Below are 26735 nucleotides of genomic sequence, written 5' to 3' on the forward strand. Positions count from 1 at the left end.
GAAGCTGAGTGGAGGCAGAGGAGCCAGGACTCGCACCAGGCACTCTGATACGGGATGTGGTGTCACACGAGGCGTCCTTACTGCGTGCCAAATGCCTGCCCCTACTTTTTTTTTTTTTTTTAAGATTTATTTATTTATTAGAAAGGCAGAGTTACACACACACACACACACACAGAGAGAGAGAGAGAGAGAGAGAGAGAGAGAGGTTTCCATCCACTGGTTCACTCCCCAGAATGGCCACAACACCCTTGAGCTGAGCCGATCCGAAGCCAGGAGCCAGAAGCTTCTTCCAAGTCTCCCACATGGGTACAGGCGCCTAGGGACTTGGGCCATCTTCCAGTGCTTTCCCAGGCCATAGCAGAGAGCGGATTGGAAGGGAAGGAGCCAGGACTCCAACCTGTGCCCATATGGGATGCTGGCACTGCAGGCGGCAGCTTTACCCACTACGCCACAGCGTCGGCCTGAACTTCTTGAAGTTTTCTCATCTATGTAGTGAGTATCCAACTTCTGTTTTCCTCAACCCTGCTATGGAAGGTGTGCGTTAAATGATTGGAGAATCTGTTAGGCACCTACTCTGTGCCAGGCACTGTGCAGGACACTGGGCCATGAGGAAGGACAGACAAGCCACTGCTGGGGCTGCATAGTGGCACAGTGGATACGCTGCTGCCTACAACGCCAGCATCCCATATGGATCCTGGCTACTCCATGTCCCATCCAGCTCTCTGCTATGACCTGGGAATGCAGCGGAAGATGGCCCAAGTGCTTGGGCCCTTGTCACCCACGTGGGAGACCCGAATGGAGTTCTAAGCTCCTGGCTTCAGCCTGGCACAGCCTTGGTCATTGCAGACATTTGTGGGAGTGAACCAACAGGTACAAGATTCTGTCTGTGTGTATGTATGTCTGTGTGTGTGTTTGTATGTGTATGTGTCTTTGTCTATGCAGCTCTGCCTTTCAAATAAATAAACAAACAAATAAATCTTAAAAAAAGGGAAAAGAAACAGCCACTGTCACCCTAGAGCTTATATAGCAGCGAGAGGAGGGACACTCACCAGAGAACCTCAGAAATAAACGTAGGACTGACACTTCACCGTGTGTTGAGCAGAAGGGCGGTAGGGAGAGGCTGAGCCTGTGACTCTGCATCTCTTTGTGGTTTCCCAAGGAAAAGTCACTCTGCTGTGTGCTCCTTCCCTGAACACTGGTTACAAAAATCTTTCATCTGGAACTCTGCCGTTGCTCCAGGACCTGTTGCAACAGGCTGAACCTGGAAAAGTAGCAGGCACTCACCAAGGAACCCAGTTCTCTTTGGAAGCTGGGATAAGCCCACATTTTATCATTCGGCTTTAGATAACGTCCTGCAGCCTTGTTCCTAATGGAGCCCTGATCAGAACAGCCATGCAGCATCTTTAAAAGATGCATTGGGAACACTTGCTTTACATTTAATTTGTTAAAAACCTTTGAAAGTGTTATGACAATTGTGAATTTTTTTTTTTTTTTTTTTTTTTGGACAGGCAGACTTAAACAGTGAGAGAGAGAGAGAGACAGAGAGAAAGGTCTTCCTTCCATTGGTTCCCCCCAAATGGTTGCTACGGCCAGCGCGCTGCGCCGATCCGAAGCCAGAAGCCAGGTGCTTCCTCCTGGTCTCCTATGCGGGTGCAGGGCCCAAACATTTGGGCCATCCTCCACTGCCCTCCCTGGCCACAGCAGAGAGCTGGACTGGAAGAGGAGCAACTGGGACTAGAAACCAGGGTGCTGGCGCCGCAGGCGGAGGATTAGCCTAGTGAGCTGCGGTGTGGGCCACAATTGCGATATTGACACTGTTTTGCATAGTTTCCCTGGTGATTAAAGAATATCGGTGCTTGTTATCAGGGTTTCTCCCCTCCCTCCCTCCTTCCCTCCCTCCCTTCCTTTCTCCCCACTCCCTGCCTCCTTCCCTCCCTTCTTCCCTTCCTTTTTTTGAGTCATTTCATCTTGTAGGTTTGTTGGAGATATTTTTACCCCTATGACACAGCTCGTAGTTTTAAATTTGAAGCATTGGTTTCACTTGGGTTTCCTGTGGGTTACCCTGACCTAATGCAGAAATATCAGTGGTTTTCAGGATGTTGACTGTTCAGTCATAAACTCTTGGAAATTTTGGTTGTATGGTGTCCTTGTTATAATAAATGAATTCCTGCTATGTGATTAATCAGTTCTATATAGCATTTCAGATAAGAGGCAGGAAACCTCACTGACCTGTTGTCCCATTTGCAATTTTTATGTGCGGTTGGAGTGACTCTGAAACCTAATAATAATCGTCGATGATGCGCTTATAAAGGAATTCTCAGAGAATATTTTTAGTAACAACATACTTCTCTAATACTGTAATCGAGTTTTCATGTTTCAAAGCTTTTTAAGAAGGTGAATTCTGCTCTTTCAAGGTATGCAGTGAATTATTATGGGAGTGTGGGTGGCATGTTTTATTTTCCCTGTGTGTTTGCTGTCCTCTGTGACTTGAGGACATTGCAATTAGGATGTGCATAGTGTGACATGTAGATTCCAGAAGTGACACTCCAGGGTCATCAGTTCTGTGTTTTCTTTTGCCAGCCATGGTCCTGGCAGGAGACTGATGGCCCCTCAAAGAGAAATAACAGAAGAGGCTTTGTGCAGGGTTACAGGCCACCAGCCAGGGGTGGGTATTCCGAGGGGGCTGGGCAGGGCAGCCTGCACCAGGGAGCCTCCAGTGTCCCTGACCTGAGATGCTGGGGACCAGAGTGGTGTTTCAGATTCGGGAATATTTGTGTTATCCTTATCTGGTGAGCATCCCTTCTCTGGGCCTCAGCGTTTCTGGATAAAGGATGCTCTGTTTGTATTATAACTTGGAGGAGAAAATGCTGAGCTCGTGGGTGCTCAGTAGGGGCCATGGACTTGGGTGCTGATTAGAGAGCCCCTTACCCTTGCCCCCCTCCTACCCTCGGTTCTCTCTCCTGTGTCTCCTTCAGTGTAACCAGAAGGGACGTCAGTGGGCAGGGGGCCCATGGATGCATCCTAATGCCAATCTCCTAGAGTTGGGAGCTTGATGGGGGAGAGTAGAACGTGGCTTTCTGGAGCTGGTGGAATATGAGGGTGTCTGTGGAGGGTCTGGCACTGTGGTATAGAAGGTTAAGCCTCTGCCTGAGGCGCCAGCATCTCATATGGGTGCAGGTTCGTGTCCTGGCTGCTCCTCTTCCAATCCAGCTCCCTGCTTATGTCTGGAAAAGCAGTGGAAAGTGGCCCAAGTGCTTGGGCCCCTGCACTCAAATTGGAAACCCAGGAGAAGCTCCTGGTTCCTGGCTTCAGATGGGCCCAGCTCTGGCCATTGTGGCCATTTGGAGGGTGTACCAGCAGATGAAAGACCTCTTTCTCTCTGTCTCTGTCTCTTCTTCTCTCTATCTGTAACTCTGCCTCTCAAATAAAATCTTTAAAAAAAAGTCTGGAAATGGAATGAAAAGATAGGTTTATTTTGGTGCCAACAAATGAAAATGCTTGCATAGTTTTTTCAAAACATGTATTTTTTTTTTCATGAACTTTGGGAATTCCCCTTATATGCATGGACTTAACATTTTTTTGCACCTGTATAAATATATCTCTTAACCTCAATTTTCATGAACTTTTTGAGGTCCCCTTGTATACCCTGCACACCTATCCTGTAGAGTGGGAAGAACCAAGGGGCCCTGACTGTCTAAAAGACTTATTTGCATTAGCTCTGCATCCTGAGACATGAATGAGGCTCCTGCTGATGGTAATGGGAGGTTTTGTTTTGAGTGTCTAAGGATCTTTCTTTAATTAAGAATGGCTAAATAGAACCTGAAATTCTTTGCAGCTGGGTTCTGATGGTCTTTATTGTCAAGCGTTTGGTAATAACTTTCCCATCATTGAAAGTGCTTCCTCAAGAAGAGCCTTAGGAATGGAGGGACCGAGCTGGGCTTTCTGTGTGTCTTTACTGCTCTCCCTATGGATGTGAGAAGCCTCTGCCACTGGGTGACTCTCAGCTGCTACCTCCCGGATTCTCTAAGGCCTAAGTGACAGGAGTAAGCTGCTCCTGCTTTTTTTTTTTTTTTCTTTCCTTTTTCTTTGATAAAGCATTGCAAGAAAATGTCTTACCATCCAAGAGTATACCACAAGTTATGAGCTATCCTTAGGGCTGCCGCAGCAGGGAGAATGGTATGGAGACAGAGACCCTGTTCTGTTATTTTGGGCAGCAGCTGCACAGTTGGAATGCCTCCTGTACATTTCTTTCTGTTTTCTTCAGAGGTTGATAGCCATGCCTTATACAGGCAGTTATAAGTATTTGTTATGTACACTATAAGGACATAGGTTATCAGAAATTCATATCATGTTCTCTCTGTAGTGTGTAGATCCCGTGGACCACAGAGAACCTATCCCAGGAATTGAGTGTATTTTAGGGCTGTGTTCTTTTGCCAAACAAATGTGATGTAGATAATGTCAAAACAGTGATATCACAAGTGGGCATTTGGCACACCAGTGAAGATCCTACTTAGGCTGCTGAGAGCCCAAGTCCTGGCTATAGCGCTTCCAATTCTAGCCTTTGCTGTTGTGCACCCCGAGAAGGCAGCAGGTTTTGGCTTAAGTACTTGCATCCCTGCCACCCACATGGGAGACGCAGGTGCAATCGTGACATTTGGCTTTGGCCCAGTCCACTCTTGGTTGTTGGAGGCATTTGGGGAGTGGACCACTGGACAGAAGATCTCCGTCTGCTTCTATCTTCCTTTCAAATAAAAATGAAAATAAATAAGTAGACACATTTTTATGAAAGAATGATAATTTGACTCTCCTTTCTTCCCTCACTCATTTTGGAACATGTCTATCAAACCAAAGCCCTTTCTCTGCTTGCTGTCTTTAAACCTCTTCAGAGAAACTAAAGTTACATGCAGTTTTAAGAACCTTCTTCTTGACAAGTGGATTCAGACACCTTGGCTCCGATTTGGGGAAAGAGTGTAAGATGTGTACAAGCTGACCCACGCTATGGGAGTCTGTGAGTCCTGGCACAGCCCTTCACACCGATGCAGGAGCCCCCTGAACCACACGCATGCACCTGCAGCCATCTCTCCCACAGAGGCAGCCAGCAAGCCCAGGTTGGAATCCCGGCCCCGTCTTTTCTGGTTGCGGTCGTGGACAAACCCCGGTCCTTCGCAGAGCCTGTTTTATGGACCTCTGTGGCCTTCCTTCATCAAGCTGGTTAGGGCCACGTGAAATTTGTTCTGCATACAGCCGGCAGCATAAACAAACGATTGTAATGCTGACAATGGGACTAACTTTTGTCTTTGATTTTTATCTGTAATGAATGATTAAAGGACACACAAGTATTAGAAAGCACTTGTGCGACACTCCCATTCAAGAATGTGCAGTGCCCAGTTCCTTGGAGGACCCAGAGGTTATTCGTGGTTTCACCTGGGAGTGCGTGATGTGATTTTATGGCAGCTGGCCACCTCGCCAGTGGTGATGTCACGTGGTGTTAGGTGGTGAGAGTGCAGGTTCCTGCAGCAAACAGCTTGCACTTGACTTTCAGCAAGCTGGCGAACTTGTCTGACCCCTGGTCTCCCTAGCTGTGGGGTCATAATACTACCGTATTTCCTAGGTTTGTTGGGAGGATCATATGGAATAATGCAGGATTAAATGCACAGGCTGGTGTTCGGCACACGGTCAGTTCTCAGCTGATGTTAAGACTTTGCCGATGCCACCGCTGCACTTACTGCTCCTAAATTTGCTTGTGTATATACCCGCGTTTCAAGCTGGACGGACACGTAAGCCAGGTGGCTCAGGCATGAGTTAAAAATTTATTGAGTATGCAATTTCCATGGGTAACCAAGGCCATACTGTTTGCGGAAACCTTCATAATTGAAGTGTGATCTGAGGGTGAGGTAGGCAGGTATCCCGGTGTGTCCCTGTGTACCTGGCTTCCCTGTCCCTCCCCTCCCCAAGGGGGAGGCAGGTGTATTGGTTGAAGGGTCCTTCTGGAAGTCAAGTTCAGTAGTAATGAAACTGGACAGAGTTTGTGAAGTTGGAATCTTTCCCCTACACTTCTTAAGTAGGAAGCTCTTAACCCTTGGTGGACTTCGGTTGTTGCCTGCCTGAGCTTCTGGCTGGTGCTCTCCGGGGCTGCTCTTGGTGTTCTCACCGTTTCAGGTTGCAGTGAGTCTTCAGGGCTACAGTCCCAGGTGCTCATGGCTCTGTAAAGGTCTATATGGGTCATGTGTTTGTGTCCGGGTGAATGCCGGTAGAGAGAGACTGGGGTGCAGTTTGACCCCAAAGTTCAGGGCGGTGTGGGGTGGGTTTGCTGACACCGCTCCTGCCTGGGGCCCTCACAGAAGCACTGAGGATGGTCTGAGGATGGGACTGAACACTGGTGTGATTTGTCTCTGAAACAGGCCTCCAGGAGATTACGGGAGACCAAGAAGGCACGTGGGCCTGGCTGTCACACAGCTGCTGTGTTTACTGCCTTTTCATGCTGTCTCCAGGGGCCATTGGCAGCCTGTGTTTTTTGGGTCAACTCTGGGCACTTAAGTTTTTCCTCATCCCCTTTCCACAAAACACAGGATTAATCCATCAACCATGTCCATCTCTCTATCCATTTCCTCCTCCTTTCTCCCTCTCTGAGAGCCTAGTTTTGTGGTTCTGTTTTTGAGAGGGTGCTCCCTCCCATCCAGTGATTCTCTTCCCAAATGCCACAGTGGCTGGAACTGGGCTGGGCCAAAGCTGAGAGCCTGGAGTTCAAGTCTTGGGCCACCACTGCTGCCTCCCAGGGTCAGCAGCCAGAGGCGGGACTCAAAACTCAGGGACACCAGTGTGGGATGGGAGCGTCTTCACCACTAGGCTTTTGGTAACATCAGTGTTTCCTCTGGAGCTCTGGGTCAGCAGCTTCCTCCCCCCAGCTCCCAGTGAACTCTGGCCCGGCCCCAGTGTCATGGGGCCCTGTCCACATCCTAACTAGCACTTACCAGAAGTTGAAAGGCATTGGGAGCTTACAGAGGTATTTGGTCCTTGTACTGTCTTCCATCTGGATCAAGGCTGATTTCAGATCTATCTGTACAGCACAGTGCCCAGGTGCTGGGTGTGCAGTGTGTGCAAACACCATTTGTGCAAAGGGTCCCCTGTGCTGTCAGATATTATAATTTAGAGGCAGTTTCTCCTGAAAAGTAGAGTGAGTTGGTTACGCAAGGTGCTGTTCAGGGAGAGCAGGTGACTGGTTATCTCACACGCATGCGCTGATGGCCACTCCTTCAACAACAAACAACTCAGTGTCCTTGTTTTGTTGAGAGAGAGCGAGCATCCTATGGTCGTGTTTTTAAAGTAAATCCCACAACCAGGAAGCTGAGGGCACACGTGCTGTAACTTTCACTGTCACCTGGCCAGGCACTTTTAACAGCATTTAGTTCTGGAAATAAGGTGATCAAGTAGTGTGCCACTTTGATAAGATCATATTGGAACGTTTAAGAATAGATGAGTAACTGTGGACAACCAGCAGATACAGTAGCGCTAGATGGGCCACTTGTAATCCAGCCAAGGGCGCTGTGTGTGTGTCAGGTGCACGTGTGCCTTTACACCTCCCATAAAACATTATTGTGTCCATTACCGCTCGTGCCTTCGCATCACCTTAAAGATGGTGCAGTTACTAGAAAGATGCACGTTCACTCCAGGGCCGGAGCGGTTGGCTCCCCCTTCGCTGTATACAGTGTGTTTATAGTGCCCTTTACTGGGCCTTGGACTTTTAAAATAACTAATATTTTGTTTATGTCAGTGTAATAAGTGGTTTAAGTCCATTTGAACTTTAAGTCAGTTTGCCCTTCCAACTTGAAAAGTATAGAAAAGGTGGTTTTTTGGGGCCGGCACTGTGGCTCACTTGGTCAATCCTCCACCTGCGGCGTGGCGTCCCATTTGCGCGCCGGGTTCTAGTCCCGGTTGCTCCTCTTCCAGTCCAACTCTCTGCTGTGCCCTGGGAAGGCAGTGGAGGATGGCCCAAGTGCTTGGGCCCTGCATCCACATGGGAGACCAGGAAGAGGCTCCTGGCTTCTGGCTTCTGGCTTCGGATCAGCACAGTGCCGGCCGTTGCGGCCATTTGGGGAGTGAACCAACTAAAGGAAGACCATTTACTCTGTCTCTCTCTCTCCCTGTCTTTAATTCTATCTGTCAAAAAAAAAAAAAAAAAAAAAAAGAAAAGGCGATTTTTAAAATTTATTTATTTGAAAGAGTTACATAGAGAGAGGAGAGGCAGAGAGAGAGAGAGAGAGAGAGGTCTTCCATCTGCTGGTTCACTCCAATTGGCCACAACGGTTGGAGCTGTGCCGATCCAAAGCCAGGAACCAGGAGCTTCTTCCGGGTCTTGCGTGCAGGTACAAGGGCCCAAGGACTTAGACTATCTTCTGCTGCTTTCCTAGGCCATAGCAGAGAGCTGGATCGGAAGTGGAGTGGCCAGGACTTAAACCGACACTCATGTGGGATGCTGGGACTGCAGGCGGTGGCTTTACCCGCTATACCACAGCACCAGTCCCTAGAAAAGGCAATTTAATGTTTTTTTTTTTTTATTCTGTATCCTCTTTGTAATTTGGTCATGCAATTTTAAGATTATATATTGAATTTTAAGTTTACCTTTAAGATGAAGTTTTTAAGATATAAACAACTGTTATAAAAAAAGAGGGGAGGGAGCCGGCGCTGTGGTACAGTGGGTAAAGCCGCCACCTGCAGTGTTGGTATTCCATATGCACACCGGTTCAAGTCCCAGCTGCTTCACTTCCAATCCAGCTCTCTGCTACGGCCTGGGAAAGCAGTAGAAGATGGCCCAAGTTCTTGGGCCCCTGCACCCACGTGGGAGACCTGGAAGAAGCTCCTGACTCCTGGTTTCAGATCGGCTCACCTCTGGCCATTGCGGCCATTTGGGGTGTAAACCAGTGGGTGCAGGATCTCTGGCTCTCTGCCTCTGCCTCTCTGTAACTCTGACTTTCAAATAAATAAATAAATCTTAAAAAAAGGGGGGGGGAACATATCCTCATTGCAGACAATTTTATCACACCCTTGGACATTCCGTTTTCCTCTCAGGTGTCACATAAGACTTTTAAGATTTGCATATCTGTAATAAAGTTAATGGCAGCTACATGGCCGGGTAGAATTTATCACATATTGTGTGTGTGTGTGTGTGTGTGTGAACATGTATGTATGTGGTTTTGCCACTACACAGTACCTCTTGGATTCATTTGAGTCGTAGTTTGAAAGGGCAATGCAACTGCTGTTCAAAGTCTGTAAAACAACCAGATTTTTCTACTTCCTGTGTGTTTGGCTTTTCAGTTTTTTCTAACCCTTTGGTGTTTGCACTTTCTTCCAGCCTGTTTGGGTAATACTGTGAGGTTTCTGGCAATAGAGAGTACTTAACCCTTGTTTGCCAACGGCAGAGTGGTGAGATGACTTTGAGAGAATGTTAAGATTTAGTTGGATAAAAATGCTTTTTTTAAAAAACATTATTTGAATGGCAGAATTAGAGAGAGAGAGAGGAGACAAAGAAAGATCTTCCATCTGTTGGTTCACTCCCCAAATGGCTGCAACAACCAGGAATGGGCCAGGTCAAAGCCAAGCACCTGGAGCTTCTTCCGGATTTCCCACATGGATGCAGGGGTCAAAGCACTTTCTCAGGCCATTAGCAGGGAGCTGGATTGGAAGTGGAGAAGCCAGGACTCAAATGTGTCCATATGGGATGGCAGCACTGCAGACCATGGCTTAACCCACTGTGCTACAGTGCCCAATCCCTGAAAATGATTCTTTTTTTTTTTTTTTTTCAAGATTTATTTATTTATTTGAAAGTCAGGGTTACACAGAGAGAGAGAGAGAGAGGTCTTTAATCCTATGGTTCACTCCCCAATTGGCCATAACGGCTGGAACTGTGCCGATCCGAAGCCAGAAGCCAGGAGCTTCTTCCAGGTCTCCCACGTGGATGCAGGGGCCCAAGGACTCGAGCCATCTTCCACTGCTTTCCTGGGCCATAGCAGAGAGCTGGATTGGAGTAGCCGGGACTAGAACTGGCGCCCATATGGGATGCTGGTGCTTCAAGCCAGGGCGTTAACCTGCTGTGCCGCAGCTCTGGCCCCTGAACATGATTCTTAATGTGCCAATTCTTTGGCCTTTGTCTTGGTGTGTGAAGGTATGTGCATATGTTGGTGTGCACACAGATTTGTGTTCCTTTTTCTCTGAGAGTTATATAGTGTTTGTAAGTAAATACAAAGTGGCTGCAAAGAAGTTCCTGGAAACAGCTATTAAAATACAAATCTGGTGCAATGCATTTTGAAATCTATGTGTAAGAGGAGTCTTCAAAACATGGAAAAAATTCATGGAAAATGCATGAGTTTTTCCTACATTTTATGAAAAAGCGATTTCGATTTCAAAATTTTTTGCACCCCAATAAACGAAGCTTTTAACGCCATTTCTCATGAGTGTTTTGTAGCGCCCGCATTCACTTGTATTGTGGATGCTTTGGTGGTCATTTTATTATCAGTGGTTGCTGGTGCACCAGTGCTTGGCTGTTTTTGGGCACTTGGGAAACCGTAGTCCCGAGGGCATAAAGAACAACTCTTTGCAACCCAGATGAAGGCTTACACGATCTGGCAGCCTCCGTGCTCAGGCACGCAGCCTCAGTCCCTGTGCAGGGGGCATTGGACGAAGAGCCAAGTCTGGATCAGATAGGAGGAGGAGGAGCAACTCCTGCGCAGCCAGGGCTCTGCTGAGTTCCGGTCAGCCACCCCCACACAGCTCGCCTGCAGAGGGTTCTCCTGGAGATTAATTTGGATTTAGGCAAATCATGGGGTTATTTTGGTTTTATTTGGGTGTTCCTGCAAGGAGATTATTGATTCTTTCTGGGTTGATGAACACACACACACACACACACACACCCCTACACCCCTGTCCAGCAGCTCTACTCTAGATGAATTTGCAGCCATCCTTATCATCCAACCACGGTCTGAAAGGATTCCTTCTCCACCCATCTCTCCCGTGTTTCCTTGCCCCTGTAACCTGGGACACTGGGTGAACAGAGGGAGCGTCAGGGCTGTTAAGAGTGTGCTTCTGAAAAAGCTCTGGGAGTTAAAAGTCGTCCCAGAGCCCCGGTGTCTGCATATTGTGCAAGCGACACATTGTGGTGATTGGTGTCTTTGTGGCTTTTAGAACACGTGTAAAACCACAGTGGGACTGTTGGGGGAGTGGAGGCACTTCCATGTCTGAAGTTTCAAGATCCTGGTGCTAGTGAATTTGCAATACTCCATGGCTGGGATACTGAGACCCCTTCCAGCTGCTGGTGCTGAAAGACCAGAGTCGTCTTCAAGACCTTGGGTCCTGTTCTGCCCGCCTGCTGGGAGCACTCCCAGGAACTGGAGCTGCACTGAGGCACATGGGGCCAGAGATTTGATAGAGAAACTTGGGGTGGGTGGATGCTTGGTGCCGCGGCTAAGGTGCCGCTTGGGTTCCTGAATCCTTATTAGAGTTCGGCGGTTCAAGTCCCACCTCCGCTCCTGAGTCTGTCTTCCCACCAATGTGCACTGGGGGAGGCGGCAGATGGTGGCTCAAGTACTTGGGTCCCTGCCACCCATTGGGAGACCTGGATTGAGTCCCATTCTCCTGGCTTTGGCCTAGCTCAGCCTTGGCTCTTGTAGTCATTTGGAGGGTGAATCAGCAGTTGGAGTGTGTCTCTGCTTCTCTTTCAAATAAAATGAAAGTTAAAAAAATTAAATAATTTTTCTTTTTCATTCCTCCCACTGTTGAGGAAAAAAGTCTATTAGAGAGCAAGACTGGACTTAAAACACTACAGGCAAGTTGTTAGGGAATTATGTTTCTGATGTTTCTCTTCTACAGTAATTGTCTATATTTTGTTAAAGGAATGAACAATGATGCATTTTCAAATCTTTGTAATCAGTTTCGCTTTACCTTGTTCTCTCTTTCCTTCTTGTACTGGGCTGGTTCGTCAGATCATGTTAATTTTGCTGAAATTTAAGACTCCCCTGATAACTTTCAATTATAAATGATAGAATTTAGAACACAGGTGCCTTTAAGAGTCACTCACTTTTTGAAACATTTTGTTTTTAATAGACTTGTTAGGGGAAATCATTTTTTTTCCCCTCAAAATGTATTTTCACTTTAGTTGAAGGGCAGAGAGACAGAGACAGAAAAAGGTGGAGAGACATCACCCATCTGCTGGTTCATTGCTCAGGTGCCTGCAACAGCCAGGGCTGGCGCTCAGTCCAGGTCTCCCCTGTACACCTGCTGCCTCCCAGGGTGAGCTGGGATGGAGAGTGGGGCCTTGGCTCAGACCAGGCGCTGGGCTATGGATGTGGGCGTCCCCAGCGGCCACCCACACCCTGCACCTCAGTGCCTGCCCCTCCCTGTTACTGACGTCACAGTCATCTGTTGGAGTAACTTCTCTTTGTTCTGCGCTTGCCCGCTGTCCCCTAACCTCTGCTGTGACTTGCTTTCATACAGAGTGCACTCAATGGATGAAGCGCCGTTTGCAGGCTGGGTATTGTGTTCTTGTCACACTTGAGCCTAAGGTGACTTCTGGAGAGGATGGTATGAGCTCTGAGACACAGACAGCTGGCTTTCCCCGGGGATGCAGAGGGCAGCAGGCCAACAGCCTCACAACAGTGTGCTTACCGCAGTGTTCTGAGGAAGGCCCTGGCGTTGCTTCTGGCGCTTCTCATGGGCCAGGGGTGTGCATTTGTACCATTGCCTCTCACCATGTTCAAAGATGCCGGGGACCCGAGCAGCAGGATTCCATGCTGGGGGTTTGGTGAAAGGAAGCCTGGTGGGGAGACCCCGGTTTCCTAAGAGGCTGGCTGCTGGGCAGGCTGCCCTGAGCGGGGGTGTGGGCACCTAGCAGATCCCCAGGAGGAGCTGGCATGAGAGGTGTATGTGGACGTGTGTGCGTGTGTGCGTGTGTGCATGTGTGTGTGTGTGTGTGTCTGTCTGCAGCTCTCATTACCTCGCCACAGGCCCTTTTCCTCCTCCCTTGCCCCGCAGCAAGGTAATCCCTCAGAGGTGTGTGTCATTTGTCTTTTTATGGAAGTTCTATGCCTTTGTGTCAGGGAGCCCTGACCAGTGCCCTGCCCCTCTCTTCTGTGTGGGTGGTGTCCGGTGGTCCACTTTAGATGGAGATCCTTGCAAGTTTGAGTGGGTTCATGACCCCCTGAAGTCTAGTCGTGGGGTGGTGACGAGAAATGAATTTTGTGGGGTCGGGGCACCTGTGCCTCTGAAGGCATTGGCCCCTGCCCAGCACTCCCCTGCTCTCTTCTCCCCTCCCTCTCCCACCCTTCTGGCCTCCTCCTGCCTCCAGCCCCAGGCCTTCCACCCTGTGCTGTGCAGAGCTGAGGGGCTGGCAGTGGGAGGAGTCACGGAGACGTAGCCCCCTGTGTAGGGGCCACGCCGGGGAGTAAAGGAGGCGTCCACAGTGATGGGTGCAGGTTTCCAGAAGCCTTTGAGCCTGCCTGCCACATCCCGGAAATACCCTGGATGCCAGGCAGAAGAACAGCTCTCGGGCCCTCTCTAGAAAGCTCTAAGTATCTCTCGATGAAGAGTGGGTGGATCTCATCAGTTCTGGCTTCCCCCGAGAGCCCAAGGATTTCCTAGAGTCCCGGGGCTCTGGGGCCCGGTCTTTCCTGGTAGGGAGACTCTGCTCATTGTGGCCGGCTCCGTCTGCCTGTCCAGCTTTGTCCTTTCCCTCCCTGCCCTGGTGTGGCATGGAGGGCAGGGACTCTCCGCTTCGCTGATGGAGAGTAAGTGCTTAGGGATGGGCACTTTTCTGGGAGAGCCCTGGACTGCCAGCTGGCCCCAACACCCCGCGGGGCCTCTGCTCAGAGCCTGATACCCCTCCAGCGGCCGGTTCTTCTCTTCCATTTCCTTTCCATCTGAATGCATCTTCTACGGAATGCTGCCTTGGTCCCGGGCAGGTGCCCTGGAAGCGACCGTGTGAGGTTCTTTTTAGATGGAGGCTGCATCGTTTTACAGACTGACAGGTGCAACTCCATCAGGCGGGGCCTACACGTTTTGGATCCGAAGGCTGGGGACAGCCGCCTGCTTGCTGCTTTCAGTACTGTCATCATCATGATGAGCGCTGACGTTGTTGAGCTGTGTGTGCCAAGCCCAATGCGATCTCGTGCAGTCCTGCCAAGCAGGTATTACTGTAGCACCCCCATTTCATAGATGAGAAAACTAACAGGTCAGTTAAGGACGTGGCTCAAAGTTACATAGCTGTGAAACTGAAACAAGACTTGGACCCATGGGCTCCAACATCCATGTCAACCGAGTAAGGATGGTCCTTTGAAAGGATAATGATGGGCTTCTCACCCACTTTACAGTTGTGGGGTCTTGTTTGACCCCAAACAGGAAAATGGCTGTATTGGTCGGGGAAATGGAGAAATGCTGGGTTGTTGGTGTGCTGATTAATTTATAGTAACACATTCTGGAAGCATGGAATGGTGGCCTTTGGGATGACTTAATCTGACCATCTTATTTTCCTATATACATTTTTTCCTGTCTGGTTTTTCTTGAAATGTTTATGTATTTTCATCTACTTGAAAGGCAAAGCAGCTGAGAGAGAGAGAGACGTCCTATCCACCTGTTCGTTTCCCAGATGCCTGCTCCTGCCACGTTTATTCCATCCCCAAGTCCAGCTGCTTGACCAAAGCACGTTCTGAAGCTGTCCTCCTTTTCCCATCTCCAGCACTGCCACTGGGCCAAAACCCTGTGGTCATCTTGGCCTTGGACACAACATCACCTCCCGGCATTGCTCTGTGGATCCTCTTGCCACATCTGAGCTATTTGTTTTTATATGGTAGCAACTCCCTATTCTGACTCACTGCTCTCCTTCCTAGTGGGCATTATAGTCTGTTATGGTTTTATTTATTTATTCCTATTCTTCCTTACTATTTCTTTGCCTTCTGGATTGCAAGCTTCCTGAGGGTAGGACTCTTTCTGTATTGTTTTGTATTCACTAATGCATCCTTCCTGGTGCCTGGTAGAGCAAGCACCATGAATGAATGAGTGAGTGATGAATGGGCTAATCATTGAGGGTGGGTGGTGTTGGAAACATCCTCAGTGCTGACCTATCAGAAACATCACATGTCCTTTCCAGTTCATCAAGAACACATTGGGGCAGGTGTTAACGGTGCCGCAGCTGGGACACCTGCATTCCGGATCAGAGTACCTGGGTTCAAGCCCCCACTCCACTTTCAATTCAGTTCCTCTAATGCATGCCCTGGGAAGCAGCAGGTGATGGATCAAGTACTTAGCCCTAGGCCAGCCCCCGCTATTGCAAGTATCTGGGGAGGGAACCAGTGGATGGAAGATCTGTCTTCCTGCCTCTACTTTTTAAATAAAAATAAGTACAACTTGAAAAGAAGAACACACACTGGCACCCTGTATCATTTTTATACTGGTCCTGCCCATTAAACCCATTTTCCAAGCTAGCCACCAGGCATCGACACTAAGCACGTTCCCCCTGGAGTGATGAGAAGAAGGGAACCAAAACAGAACTGGAAGCCATTGTTGCAGACCACGTTCACCAAACATTGCAGACCCAGCTTCTGCTGCAAAGCACCAGTTACCTTTGCTCAGCAGCCACACGTGCACACACACAGACACTCACATTTCACATGTGTGCATGTCATGTGCTCGCACATGTATGCTCACATTTCACATGTGCACACACACATATGTTCATATTTCACACATGCACACACAGACACACCCACACATGTGCATGTACAGGCACGCTCACATTTCACATGTGCACGCCACATGTGCTCATACATGCATGCTCACATTTCACAAGTGCACACACATGTATGCTCATTTCACATGTGCACACACGTACACTCACATTTCACACGTGCATGCACACGTGTGCTTGTTTCACATGTGCATACATGTACATTCACATGTGTGCACACAGGTACGCTCACACATGTGCATGTACAGGCACGCTCACATTTCACATGTGCACGTTACATGTGCTCGTATATGTATGCTCACATTTCACACATACACATGTATCCTCATTTCACACGTGCACTCAGTACACTCACATTTCACACGTGCATGCACACATATGCTCATTTCACATGTGCACACACATACACTCACATTTCACACGTGTGCACACAGGTACGCTCACACATGTGCATGTACAGGCACGCTCACATTTCACATGCGCATGCACAGGCATGCTCATTTCACATGTGCATGCACATGCACGTGCACGCACACGTACGCTCACATTTCACACGAGCACGCACACGTACGCTCACATTTCACACGAGCACGCACACGTACGCTCACATTTCACAGTGCATTCCTTCACAGCACGTACATGCTCTCCTTGTCTGTTGTGCTCAGTTCTGTTTCATCCCATTCAAGCAGTGCTGGTTGTGACCCATGATGCTGAGTTCATGACCCACGTGTGTCCCATGGCCCCCGGTTTGAGAACCAGTGTCTGAAAGGTGGCGCTTTTCCTGAGGAGCTTGCCAGCCGGAGAGGAGTCTGACAAGACCGACGCCATGCTGGCCAGTGCTCGCAGACAAGTTCAGAGGGAGCCTGCAGGCGTGGTCCCCGATCTAGTGTTAATTTAGATGTTAGATTTCATTTAGTTGTCATCTTAAAAAAAAATTTCCCATAATCCTTTCAGCCTCTTTTGCTTGTTTTTCCTCTGTGTGTTGATGGGTTTTATTACAAAGAGTTGTCTTATTCCTCAGGTGCTTTTTGATGTAAAACAAGCAAAACTTGGCCCCATCCTATTTTTTTTTTTACTCATTTTCTCACTCCAGGGGGTATAGAGGTGCAAAATAAATAAATACATGGATATATGAAAATGCTTCTATCCATAAAGCTCTTTCTCCCTAGTTTGAATTCCTTTACCCTCCATGGTGCGTGGCTTCCCTAGTTAGTTCCCTTATAGAGAAAACCTCGTATTCTTGTCTTCAGGTGAGGTGTTGCTGTAAAGGCTCTGACTCTGAAACGTATTGCACACGTATAATCCAATGGCAGCCTTCTCTCTCTTGCAAGGGGACACTCAATGCCCTTTTTCCTGGCCTAAGAAACTTGAGCATCTGATCCTCTGCCTAGTTCCATCTTAAAATTTTTCAAGTAAGCCTTTCACTGTCCTAACCGTCACACAAAACCACAGGGTATGCTTGCAATGAGGCTCATGGCCAGCCTCTTGGGGCCTGAACCTGTGCTCTGGAAGCTCATTGGTCGCATCCCTGGGGCCCCATGGGTGTGTCTCGAAGAAGCTTTTTGTTTGTTTGTTTCCTCTCTTTGGAAACTGTGCGCTCCATGGAAGTGAGCCTCTGGTCTGTGGACACTGTAGCAATTCTTACTATAAAAGGCAGACCAAGGTGGGACCCATTTCTTATGATCCAGAGCTGAGACTATGTCACCAGTTAATGAGTATTGAGAGACAGTCACATGTGTTGGAGTCAGCTTCAGGCCGGTGTGTGGCTTAGTGGATTAACACACCAGTTAAGATACCCTATCGGAGTAGATGGGTTTGATTCCTGGCTCTGGCTCCTGACTCCAGCTTCCTGTCAATGTGCGCCCTGGGAGGCGGCCGCTGATAGACCAAGGGATTGAGTTTCTGGCTCTTGGATTTAACTCCATCCCAGGACTGTTGTGAGCATTGGAGGAGCTGAATCAGAGGATGGATGGGAGCTTGCTTGCTCTCTCTTTCTCTGCCTCTGTGTCTTTCAAAAGAGGAGGGGAAAAGCACAAAACACAAAATCCCTCTGATTGATGATAACAGTGCAGGAGAGAATTTCCAGTGGCTGGGTGGTCATGAGTTGGTGATATTGGCTTCCCGAACAAGGTGAAGTCACACTGGGCAGTGCCTGGAATAGGAGGTGCATAGAAGGCAGATTGAGGAGATGGTAAAAATAAAAGTGGAATGTGGAAAAGCTCTTTAAAGTGAATTTGCTAAGCCAAGGCCAACCTGGGGGTTGACTGGCATTTTTGGGGACCCTTGCCACTACCACTGTTGGAATGAGTTGAAAATCTGATTTCATGAAAGACATTGCACAATCAGCCACCTGCCACGTAGGTACAGCCCCTGTACTGGGTAGTTTAGGGCACCTCTGGGCTGCACACCCACCTGTAGAGGGATTTCTGATACCAGCGAGGAAGCCAGGACTTTGGTGTGGCACTATGCCTTGTGCAAGGCTGCACAGGAAGTGTCCTTGGCTCCAGACCTCCTGTTCCTGCTGGTGTAGGTTCTGGGGGCTTCACTCCCTTTAGCTTTTAAAGAGTAGAGGAGCACAATAAACAAGATACTTTGGTCAGGCTTAGGAGGAACCACATGCTCTGGCTTGTTGTTCTGTGGTCCTCCATGGCTTTGTTCTAGGTTTTTCTCAGTGTAAGATTAAGCAGCCCCACCCTGAAAGCCACCTCAATGAAAACAAAGGCCCTTGGGTTCCCAGAACTGAGATAATCTCACTGCAGAGATGTCTGGTTGTGGGTTGAGCTCGGCCCTCCTGTGGTTTAGCCCACGCCCATGCTGCTCTGGGGCCTTTGTGTGCTGGGGCCCTGAAGGCAGTCAGTCCCCTGGCCCAGGACCCCCTGGGAGCCTTCCTTGCTGGAGTCAGCCCAGCCCCTGCTGGTGAGGAGCTGGAAGCCTTTGATGTTGTTTACCTTTTCCAAGCTTGGTATTTACTGGCCTCCCCCACCCCCACGTCTCCCCTCCATCTCCCTGCTCCTTAGCTTTCCCTTGGTTGATTTTTCCCAACCTAGGAAACTTGGCAGTTCCAGGTTTAGTGGGGTGGCCCCCTGCTTTCTTCAAACAGAAGCTTCACCAGCCCACCTGAACTTTAACATGCACGAGCCTTTCGTGGCTGCATGTGGACATTGGATGTCCTTGAGTTGAAATCTTCCAGAAACATCTGGATGATTAAGCTGGTTTGCCTGGGGCTGAGTGACTGGGTGGTCATGGGTGCCAGCTGCTTCCTCCCAGTGCCCCAGGAAGAGTCCCTTCTTGCTGGCCTGCTTGTTAATGTTGATAGTAAAGTATCTGGGCTCTGTGCATTGGACTTGGGCACAAGCTACTGGAGGAACTTGATGACTGAAGGAGAGAAGATCTTCCTGCAGGACAATTGTTCTGAAAATGGCAGAGTCTGTTGGCTGGGGCGGGCATGGGTTTATGCTATTGGACGTCTTGTCTTTCCAGATCAGTTAGTGTCTAAGGTGACCCTCGTGCAGCAGTTTGGTCCATTTGGTCAGGTGAACCTGTGCAGGCAGGAAGCAGCAGTTGCCCATGAGGCTCTGTCCAGGCAGGCCTGTGAGCCTTGGGGGATGAGTCACCTGTTTGCAAAGGTGCCATTCAAGGACCAAATGCCTCCAACCAGCAGGACGTGGGCCTCCATCAGAGGAACTCTCCCTGTACTCCCGGAGCAGTTTGGGAAATTGGCATTTTTAAAGTCGGCCTTCTAAAGATTCAACTCCCGTGCAGATTGCTGTGTACTGAGGAAGCCAAAACCTAAGTACCGGGTTCCAGGGCTTAAACCATTGTTCCTTTGTTTCTTGGGGAAGGTAATTACAGAACTCACTCCAAGTGTGGATGTTGTGCTTTTGCAAGGAAGCTTTTGGGGTGGGGGTGGGGGCGGAGAGTAGATGCCTTTTCTGTTTTTGTAAACTGGTACGCCTGCAGTTTGGTTACAAACCTATCAAGTTTTTAGAGCAGCCCTGGAGTGATGAGGGTACCTCTCCCTCTTTTTCTTTTAGCCTTCGAAATCTGACAAAGGAAAAAGCTCATTCCTGGGAGAGAACATGTGTGTTGTTCAAAGTTGACATTGAAAAATAATAAAGAATTCTTATTCTTTTAGTAGTTTGGATTTGAAAATTGTACTACTGTATCCACATCATCTGGTAATAATATGAACATTTTGCCTGTCACTCTTACTGTGGGTACGAGTATTTGATGGTGTTTTCTTGTCAGAGAGCAGTAGTTAAGGCAGACAGTCAACAGATAGATGCGACGCTTTTAAAAATCAGTAAGTTTGAGAACAACTATGCATCTGCTTGCTGCGAAATACTTAATAGCCCTGTATTAATTCTTGTGTATTTTAATTTTCTTTTCAGAGTATTGGGAAAGGGTCGTTGTGGTGCATAGACCCAGAGTATAGACAAAATCTAATTCAGGCTTTGAAAAAGACACCTTACCACCCACCCCCACAGGGGCTAAGCAGGCCCCCCAGCTCTCCTCAGGCATATCAAAGGTAAGCACTTCAGACTCTTTGGGGGGCACTGACACTGATTAATTAATTAATTAATTAATAGGCTGAATGAGATTTGAAAACTGCAGATCAATGGGAAGGAAAGGCAGTGTCCCTGGGAGGCATGCCCACTGCATCTCCTGTACACCTTACCCCGTCTGCTGTGGAGGAGGAGCGTGGTGCCCCAGGTGGTGCCCATGGTGGCTCCAGCAGCGTCGTCCTGGGCGGCAGCAGCTCCGGAGAAAGTTTGAGCTCTCCCGGCTGTCCCGGCGCAGTGGGTCACGGCTGTCCCAGCGCGGTGGGTCGCATTTTCTTGGGGTGAAAGTGCAGGAATGAGTGAAGCAAGTGGCCCGGTCTCCCCACAACCTGGCCGGTCTCTGCAGATGTGGCTCCTTCGGTTGTTGTGTGCCTGGTCTCCGTGGAGATGGTGCCGCTAAGTGATCATTTTGTTGTGGTTACTTGGTGTTTGCCTCTTCAGGGAGAACAATGGAGACTTTTCCTCCCTGATGTGCCCATTTGTTTTTGAGACAGTGAGGTCATGCGTGTCCTTTTTACAAATCTGTAATTGGAGGGGCGGGTTAAGGAGCCTGTTGCCACTTTTTAAACCATCAAATGATGTTAGAGTGAAATTGTGCCAGATGACACAGAAACAAGTTGCAAGTTCAAATTAAAAAAATTATTCCTTTTTTTAATTTGAGAGCAAGAGAGAGATTGATTTAGTCTGCTGGTTCATTCCTCAAATGCCTACAACAGCCAGGGCTGTCTGGGGAAGGCAAAAAAACAGGAGCCAGGAACTCTGTTTAGGTCTCCTGTGTGAGTGGCAGGGCCCCAACTACTTGAACTGTCACCCACTGCTTCCCAAGGTACACAGTAGTGGGAACAGGGCCGGCACTTAAATTCAGGCACTCCGATACGGCATGCAAGCGTCCCAAGGAGCATCTTAACCTCTGTGCCAAATGTCCACCCCATAAAGTGGGGTTTTTCTATATAGAGTGCTTGGGTTTGCATCCCTCAGCCCTACAAACATTGAAGAAAGCACATGAAAATGCCTTTGTTGTAAGCACTCGTGTAAGAGTAGCGATCCGATCGAGGTGCAGTAAGTGTATATCAGTTGGGAATGCATGATGTCATAGATTTCAGCGGTTTTGCAATTCTCTCCATTACAGATCTTCTCCTTAGTCTGGTGTTTATTCTTCAGGGGACACACACACAGTGATCCTCTGAACTAGTGTTAATAAAGTTCTTGTGCATCTCAGTTGAGAAGCCTTTCGTCATGGGCCCCAAACAATCAGTCTTCAGCAAGAGACAGGGAGGAACAGCTGGGCTCTCTGGGAAGACTGCTGTATGTCTGCCTTTGCTAGGCGATTAGCGTGATGGTAGCCATAGCAACGGGGATGTCTCCATAGCAACGCGTAGCTGAGACAGGTGCAGTTGCATCACAAGGCTGTTTGTTGCCTGGCAAAAGGACAGGCCATTAGTACTTAGATATACGCTGTTGCCTTAGAAACAAATAACCCTACATAGCAACTACAGTTGGTTTCAAAGGTTGGAAAAAAAGAAAAAAGGTTGTAGCAGCTTTTGTCTGTGTTCATAAAAATCAGTGGAAGCGTACTTTATTCGAAATGACAACTTGAGGTCGTATAGCTGTAGGAGATGAAATGGGATTTTCCAGAGTAGCCCGCCCAACAGGATAGAAATGGCCAGAAGGACTGAGCCATATGCTCGGTTTTCTCCTTGTGGCCATGGCCACTCCTGCAACGGGAGAGAATTAGGGTTGGGGGGAGGATGGTTGGGGCCTGGGGGGAGGGGCCAGGACACCTAGCACTGAGCTATTTCTCAGATTCTCACGGGCCTTTGTTATTCAGCTCACCTCAACCTCCACACCCCACAGAAGCCCCTTCCCTGCCCCTCCTGCTTGGACCCAGGAAGCAGTTCTGTGCTTTTGCTTGCGGGAGGGAAAGAAGCTGAGTGGGGTTCCCCGGGTCGGATCAGTGGTTTGTGCGGGCCAGCTTTCTGTTGCCAAATGTGACCCCCAGGGAGGTGCAGTGATCATTTAGTAATTGGAAGGATTAGAACCTCGCTCTAGGGGTTATGAGAGGATTGCCTCCTCTGGCCAGAGACCTGAGCCAGCCTTGGCCTAATGGCTTCATTTGATTTTTTAATAAAGGCATGAAAATGCAGAGGAAGTAGAGCTTTGGCAATGAAAATAATTTCTAAACAAATACTTCAGCTCCTGTGCTGTCACCCCCAATTCCTTTACCCCTAGTTGATCTGGGGCAAGGTTGGAGGGGTTAGGGGCAGTTGGGAGAGGTTTAGGTGCCAAGGTCATGGGCGTGGAATGAGATCCAGCCTGCTGTGTGAGAACGTGTCGCTTTCTCTTTGCTGGGGACAGTTATTGCTTCTTCTGAAAGCTTTAGGCTTCGCGCTAGTGTGTGAGATGGCACTCAAGGGCTGGGTGCTGGAAAGTCCTGCACTCCTCCTGGACTTGGGACTCAGCTCAGTTCTAAGCTCGTTGTGACTGCAAAGATGGGAGTAGAAAAGTGTGAAATGGGCCTAGTCCGGCCGAGTTCACCCTGCCTTTGGGGGCGGCGGGTGGGGGTGGTTTGGGAAGCGCTTGGCTCTCAGGGATCTGGTGCTTAGCATGCGGAAGACGGTGGTTACGCTAGAGGGGTGGTTACTGCGTGGTTCCTGCTCGTGCCTGCAGGTGTGCTTGGCGAGTGGCCTTCTGCTCCAGGCTGCAGGTGGCTGGAAACTGCCGGGCAGACGAGTGTCAGAACGCGGCCCCGAGCCTTGTTCATGTCCAAACATCATGCTCAGCATTACAGTCTGCAGCCTTGGCCTGTGTTTGCCAGTATGCCCTTGGGGGTGTTTGTTAGGATGCTTGTCTACACCACTTTCTGTGTTAAAAAAGATTTATTTTCCAGAGAAAAGCAGACCCGCAGAAGGACAGAGCTGCAACTCACTGCTTCACTCCCCAAATGCCTGCAGTGGCTATGCATGGGCTGAGGCAGAAGTTGGGAGCCAGGAACGCAACCCAGGTCTCCCATGTGGGCGACAGGGACCCAACCACTTGAGCTGCCACTGCTGCCTCCCATGGTCTGCATTAGCAGGAAGCTGGGCCTGGGAGCTGGAGTTTAGATTTGGAAGTCTTTGAGCACCCGTAGTCTGAAAAATCCAAAATTTGAAATTTTGGTGTTGCTCAAAAACTTTGAGGATTTTGGAACATTTCAGCTCTTGCTCTCTCTCTCTCTCTCTTTCTTTCAAGATTTATTTATTTTTACTTGAAAGTGACAGTTACACAGAGAGAGAAGGAGAGGCCGGGGTTGGGGGGAGAGGTCTTCCACCTGCTGGTTCACTCCCCAACTGGCTGCAATGGCTGGAGCTATGCTGATCCAAAGCCAGGAGCCAGGAGCTTCTTCCAGGTCTCCCACATGGGTGCAGGGGCCCAAGGACATAGGCCATCTTCTACTGCTTTCCCAGACCATAGCAAGAGCAGGATGGGAAGTAGAGCAGCCGGGACTTGAACCGGCACCCATATGGGAGGCTGGCACTGCAGGCGGCGGCTATATCCACCATGCCACAGCACCAGCCCCCCATTTCAGATTTTCAACTTTCAGATAAGGAATGTTCAGCCTATGATCATGTGCCACAGTTGGTTCCTAAGTTGTGACAAATGTCCCACAGTCACGTAAGATGGTAACAGGACAGGAAACTAAGTGAGTTGTGTATGGGAATGCGCTGGATTATCTTTGCGACTTTTCAGCTTAATGGCAGCATCAATAAAGCAGTGTGGTTTTTGGTGTGAGGATTATTGAAATCCCTGCTGCCCTGAGCACCCGCCTGGCCTGCTCATGTGCTCCGTCCCTCCACAGTGGGGTGGCAGGGCTTCTGCCTCCTGCCTAGGAGCTGCAGGAGGAGCCTCACTGTGAAGTCAGTGCTACAGCTCTTGGCTCTGTAGTTTAGTGCAGTGCGCTCACCTGTGCTTTGTGAGGTCCCCGTAGCTGAGCTCAGGGAACTCTGCAGGCCCAGCCGAATCAGCTCCAGGACCCCAGGCCTTCCCTGAGGAGACTCTGGCGTACAACCTTTAAGATCAAGATGAGGGGGTGTGGCAAGGAAAGCTGCTGCCTTGGATGCCGGCATCCCATATGGGCATCAGCTTGAGTCCCACTGAGTCCTGGCTGCTCCACTTCTGATCCAGCTCCCTGCTAATGCGCCTGGAAAAGGAGTGGAAGATGGCCCAAGTGCTTGAGCTCCTGCACCCGCATGGGAGACCTGGAAAAACTCCTGGCTTTGGCCTGGCCCAGTGCTGGCTGTTGCAGCCATTTGGGGAGTGAACCAGAGGATGGACAATCTCTCTGTCTCTTCTCTCTGTAACTCTGACTTTCAGATACATAAATAATTAAAAAAAAAAGAAAAAAAAAGAATCAAATGAGCAGAGTGGAGGGAGGGGTGGGATATCCCAGTTTCTTGTCTGTACCCCTTCAGAGACGTCTTGAGCTGTTGGGGCACTTACACGGAGCGTGCCCGTCCCTCCCTGATGTGACGTTTTTCTTGAAAGGATTTGTGCATTGATAATGCTCCTGGCAGACAGTGCCAAACCGCCCTCTGTTGTGACACACTGTTTCCATGTGTCCTCACAGCAACTTTTTAGAAAATCCCCAGTTTCTAACTTTTCTCAAAATCCAATAGTTAAATAAAAAGACTTCAACCTTTATGATTTGGAGGCTTTGTAATAGGGCATTTAAACTTCGAAGTATGAGGTTCATGTCCTGTAAAGAATAGATGATATATAACACTGTGGGTTTTTTTTTTTTTAATTCTTATTTATTTATATATTTATTTATTTTCATTTTACTTGAAAGGCAGAGAGACAGGAAGAAACACAGAGGCCTATTTTCCATCTACTAGTTCAACCTGCACATGTCCGCAAGAGCCAGGGCTGGGCCAGCTGGAAGTCAGGAGCCTGGCGTTCAGCCTGGGTCTCCCCTGTGGATAGCAGGGACCCAAGTACTTGAGCCATCACCTGTTGCCTCCAAGGGTGTGCACTAGCAGAAGCTGGGTTGGAAGTGGAGGAGCCGGGACTCACAGTGCTCCGACATGGGCTGATGGCATCGAAGGAAGTCCTAGGCCCTGCACCAGTGCCTGCTCTGCCGTAACGTGTTTATGAGAGCAGATTGTTTCCAAAGGTTATACAATTTGAGCATCACTAACCTAGAAATCCAAAAGCCCAAATGCCCAAAAATCTGAACCTTTTCACATACTGATGTGACACCACAGGTCCACTCCTGTCCTCATGTGACAAGTTGTAGGCAAAACGCAGGTGCACTAAAATGTTGTATAAAATTACCTTCAGTCTGTGCATATAAGGTATGTATGAAACAAAAATGGATTTTGTACTTAGCTTTGGGTCCTACCCCTGAGACATCTCATAATCTATATGCAAATATTCCGAAATTAGAAATCCCAAACACTTCTGGTTCCACCCCTTTCAGAAAAGGGACACTGATCTGTTCATGTGTAGATCTTACGTATCATCTTCTCTGGCATAGGCACCACCAAAGTCAACTTATTTTAATCCTCGCTCATGGTGAAGAGGAACAGGTGTTGCCATTAAGAAAGCAGTATTGTTTAGAGAGTTTTCTGATTGACCAGTGTTTGGAGAATGGACGTTTGGTCAGTGTGTATGGTGAAGTACACTCTGACGTTTGCACGGTGGTGAAGTCACCGAATGACGCATCTCTGAGAACGCGTGCCCCTCCCTGAGTGACAGGTGACTCTTTATCCAGTTTGGGAATCAGAACCAGCATGGTTTGGGCTTCCTTGGGAAATGTCAGGACATTCCAGCATCTTCCATGCCTCCAGCCTGTGTGATGGCTTGGCCACAGCTGGGTTCAAGATGGACAGGAGCTCTGATTAAGGGAGAGATTTTGTTCCCCAATGTGCCTTCCTTTTTTTTAAGTTCATTGTTGGGTGGGTGTTTGACTTAGTGGTTAAGCCTCTGATTGGGGTGCCCCTGTCCCACATAGGAGTGCCTAGATAGAGTTCCTGCTTCTGGCTCCTAATTGCATGTTCCTGCTAATCCAATGATGATACCTCAAGAATTGGGGTCTTGCCATCCATGTGGGAAACCTCCATGGAGTTCCTAGCTCCTGTCCTTGACCTTGGTTGTTGTAGGCATTTGAGGAGCAAACCAGTAGATGAGACCTCTGTCTGATTTTTATTTGTCCCCCCCTCTCAAATATATAAATGAATAATGTAAAAAATCTTTATGCTAAAAATGACATTGTCTAATATATATTGTATTCCATATTATAATTGAAATACTCAGAACTTTTGTCTGTTGATTTAGGTCCACAGGTTTGTGTTTTTGGACAGCTTCTACTAAAATTTGCAGAGTCAGAACATTTCAAGAAAGTTCTTGATCTCTTGTTTTAATGAAAATCTCAGGCATTAAAACTTTTCATTTAGAGCTTTATGTTTCTC

The 26735-nt window shown here is 48.6% G+C and overlaps 1 protein-coding gene across 7 annotated transcripts in view; it reads left to right on the forward strand.

Annotated features, from left to right (window-relative positions):
- Positions 1 to 26735, forward strand: part of FOXN3 (forkhead box N3) — a 445254-nt gene that overhangs the window by 235452 nt on the left and 183067 nt on the right. For all 7 annotated transcript variants that reach the window (XM_062181136.1, XM_062181141.1, XM_062181142.1 and 4 more), the window contains one exon: positions 20119 to 20255. In XM_062181136.1, coding sequence (XP_062037120.1) covers positions 20119 to 20255 — 137 coding nt within the window. The remainder of the gene's footprint in view (positions 1 to 20118; positions 20256 to 26735) is intronic.

The sequence above is a fragment of the Lepus europaeus genome, chromosome 22 (genome assembly GCF_033115175.1).
Source record: "Lepus europaeus isolate LE1 chromosome 22, mLepTim1.pri, whole genome shotgun sequence".
NCBI classification, from domain to species: domain Eukaryota; kingdom Metazoa; phylum Chordata; class Mammalia; order Lagomorpha; family Leporidae; genus Lepus; species Lepus europaeus.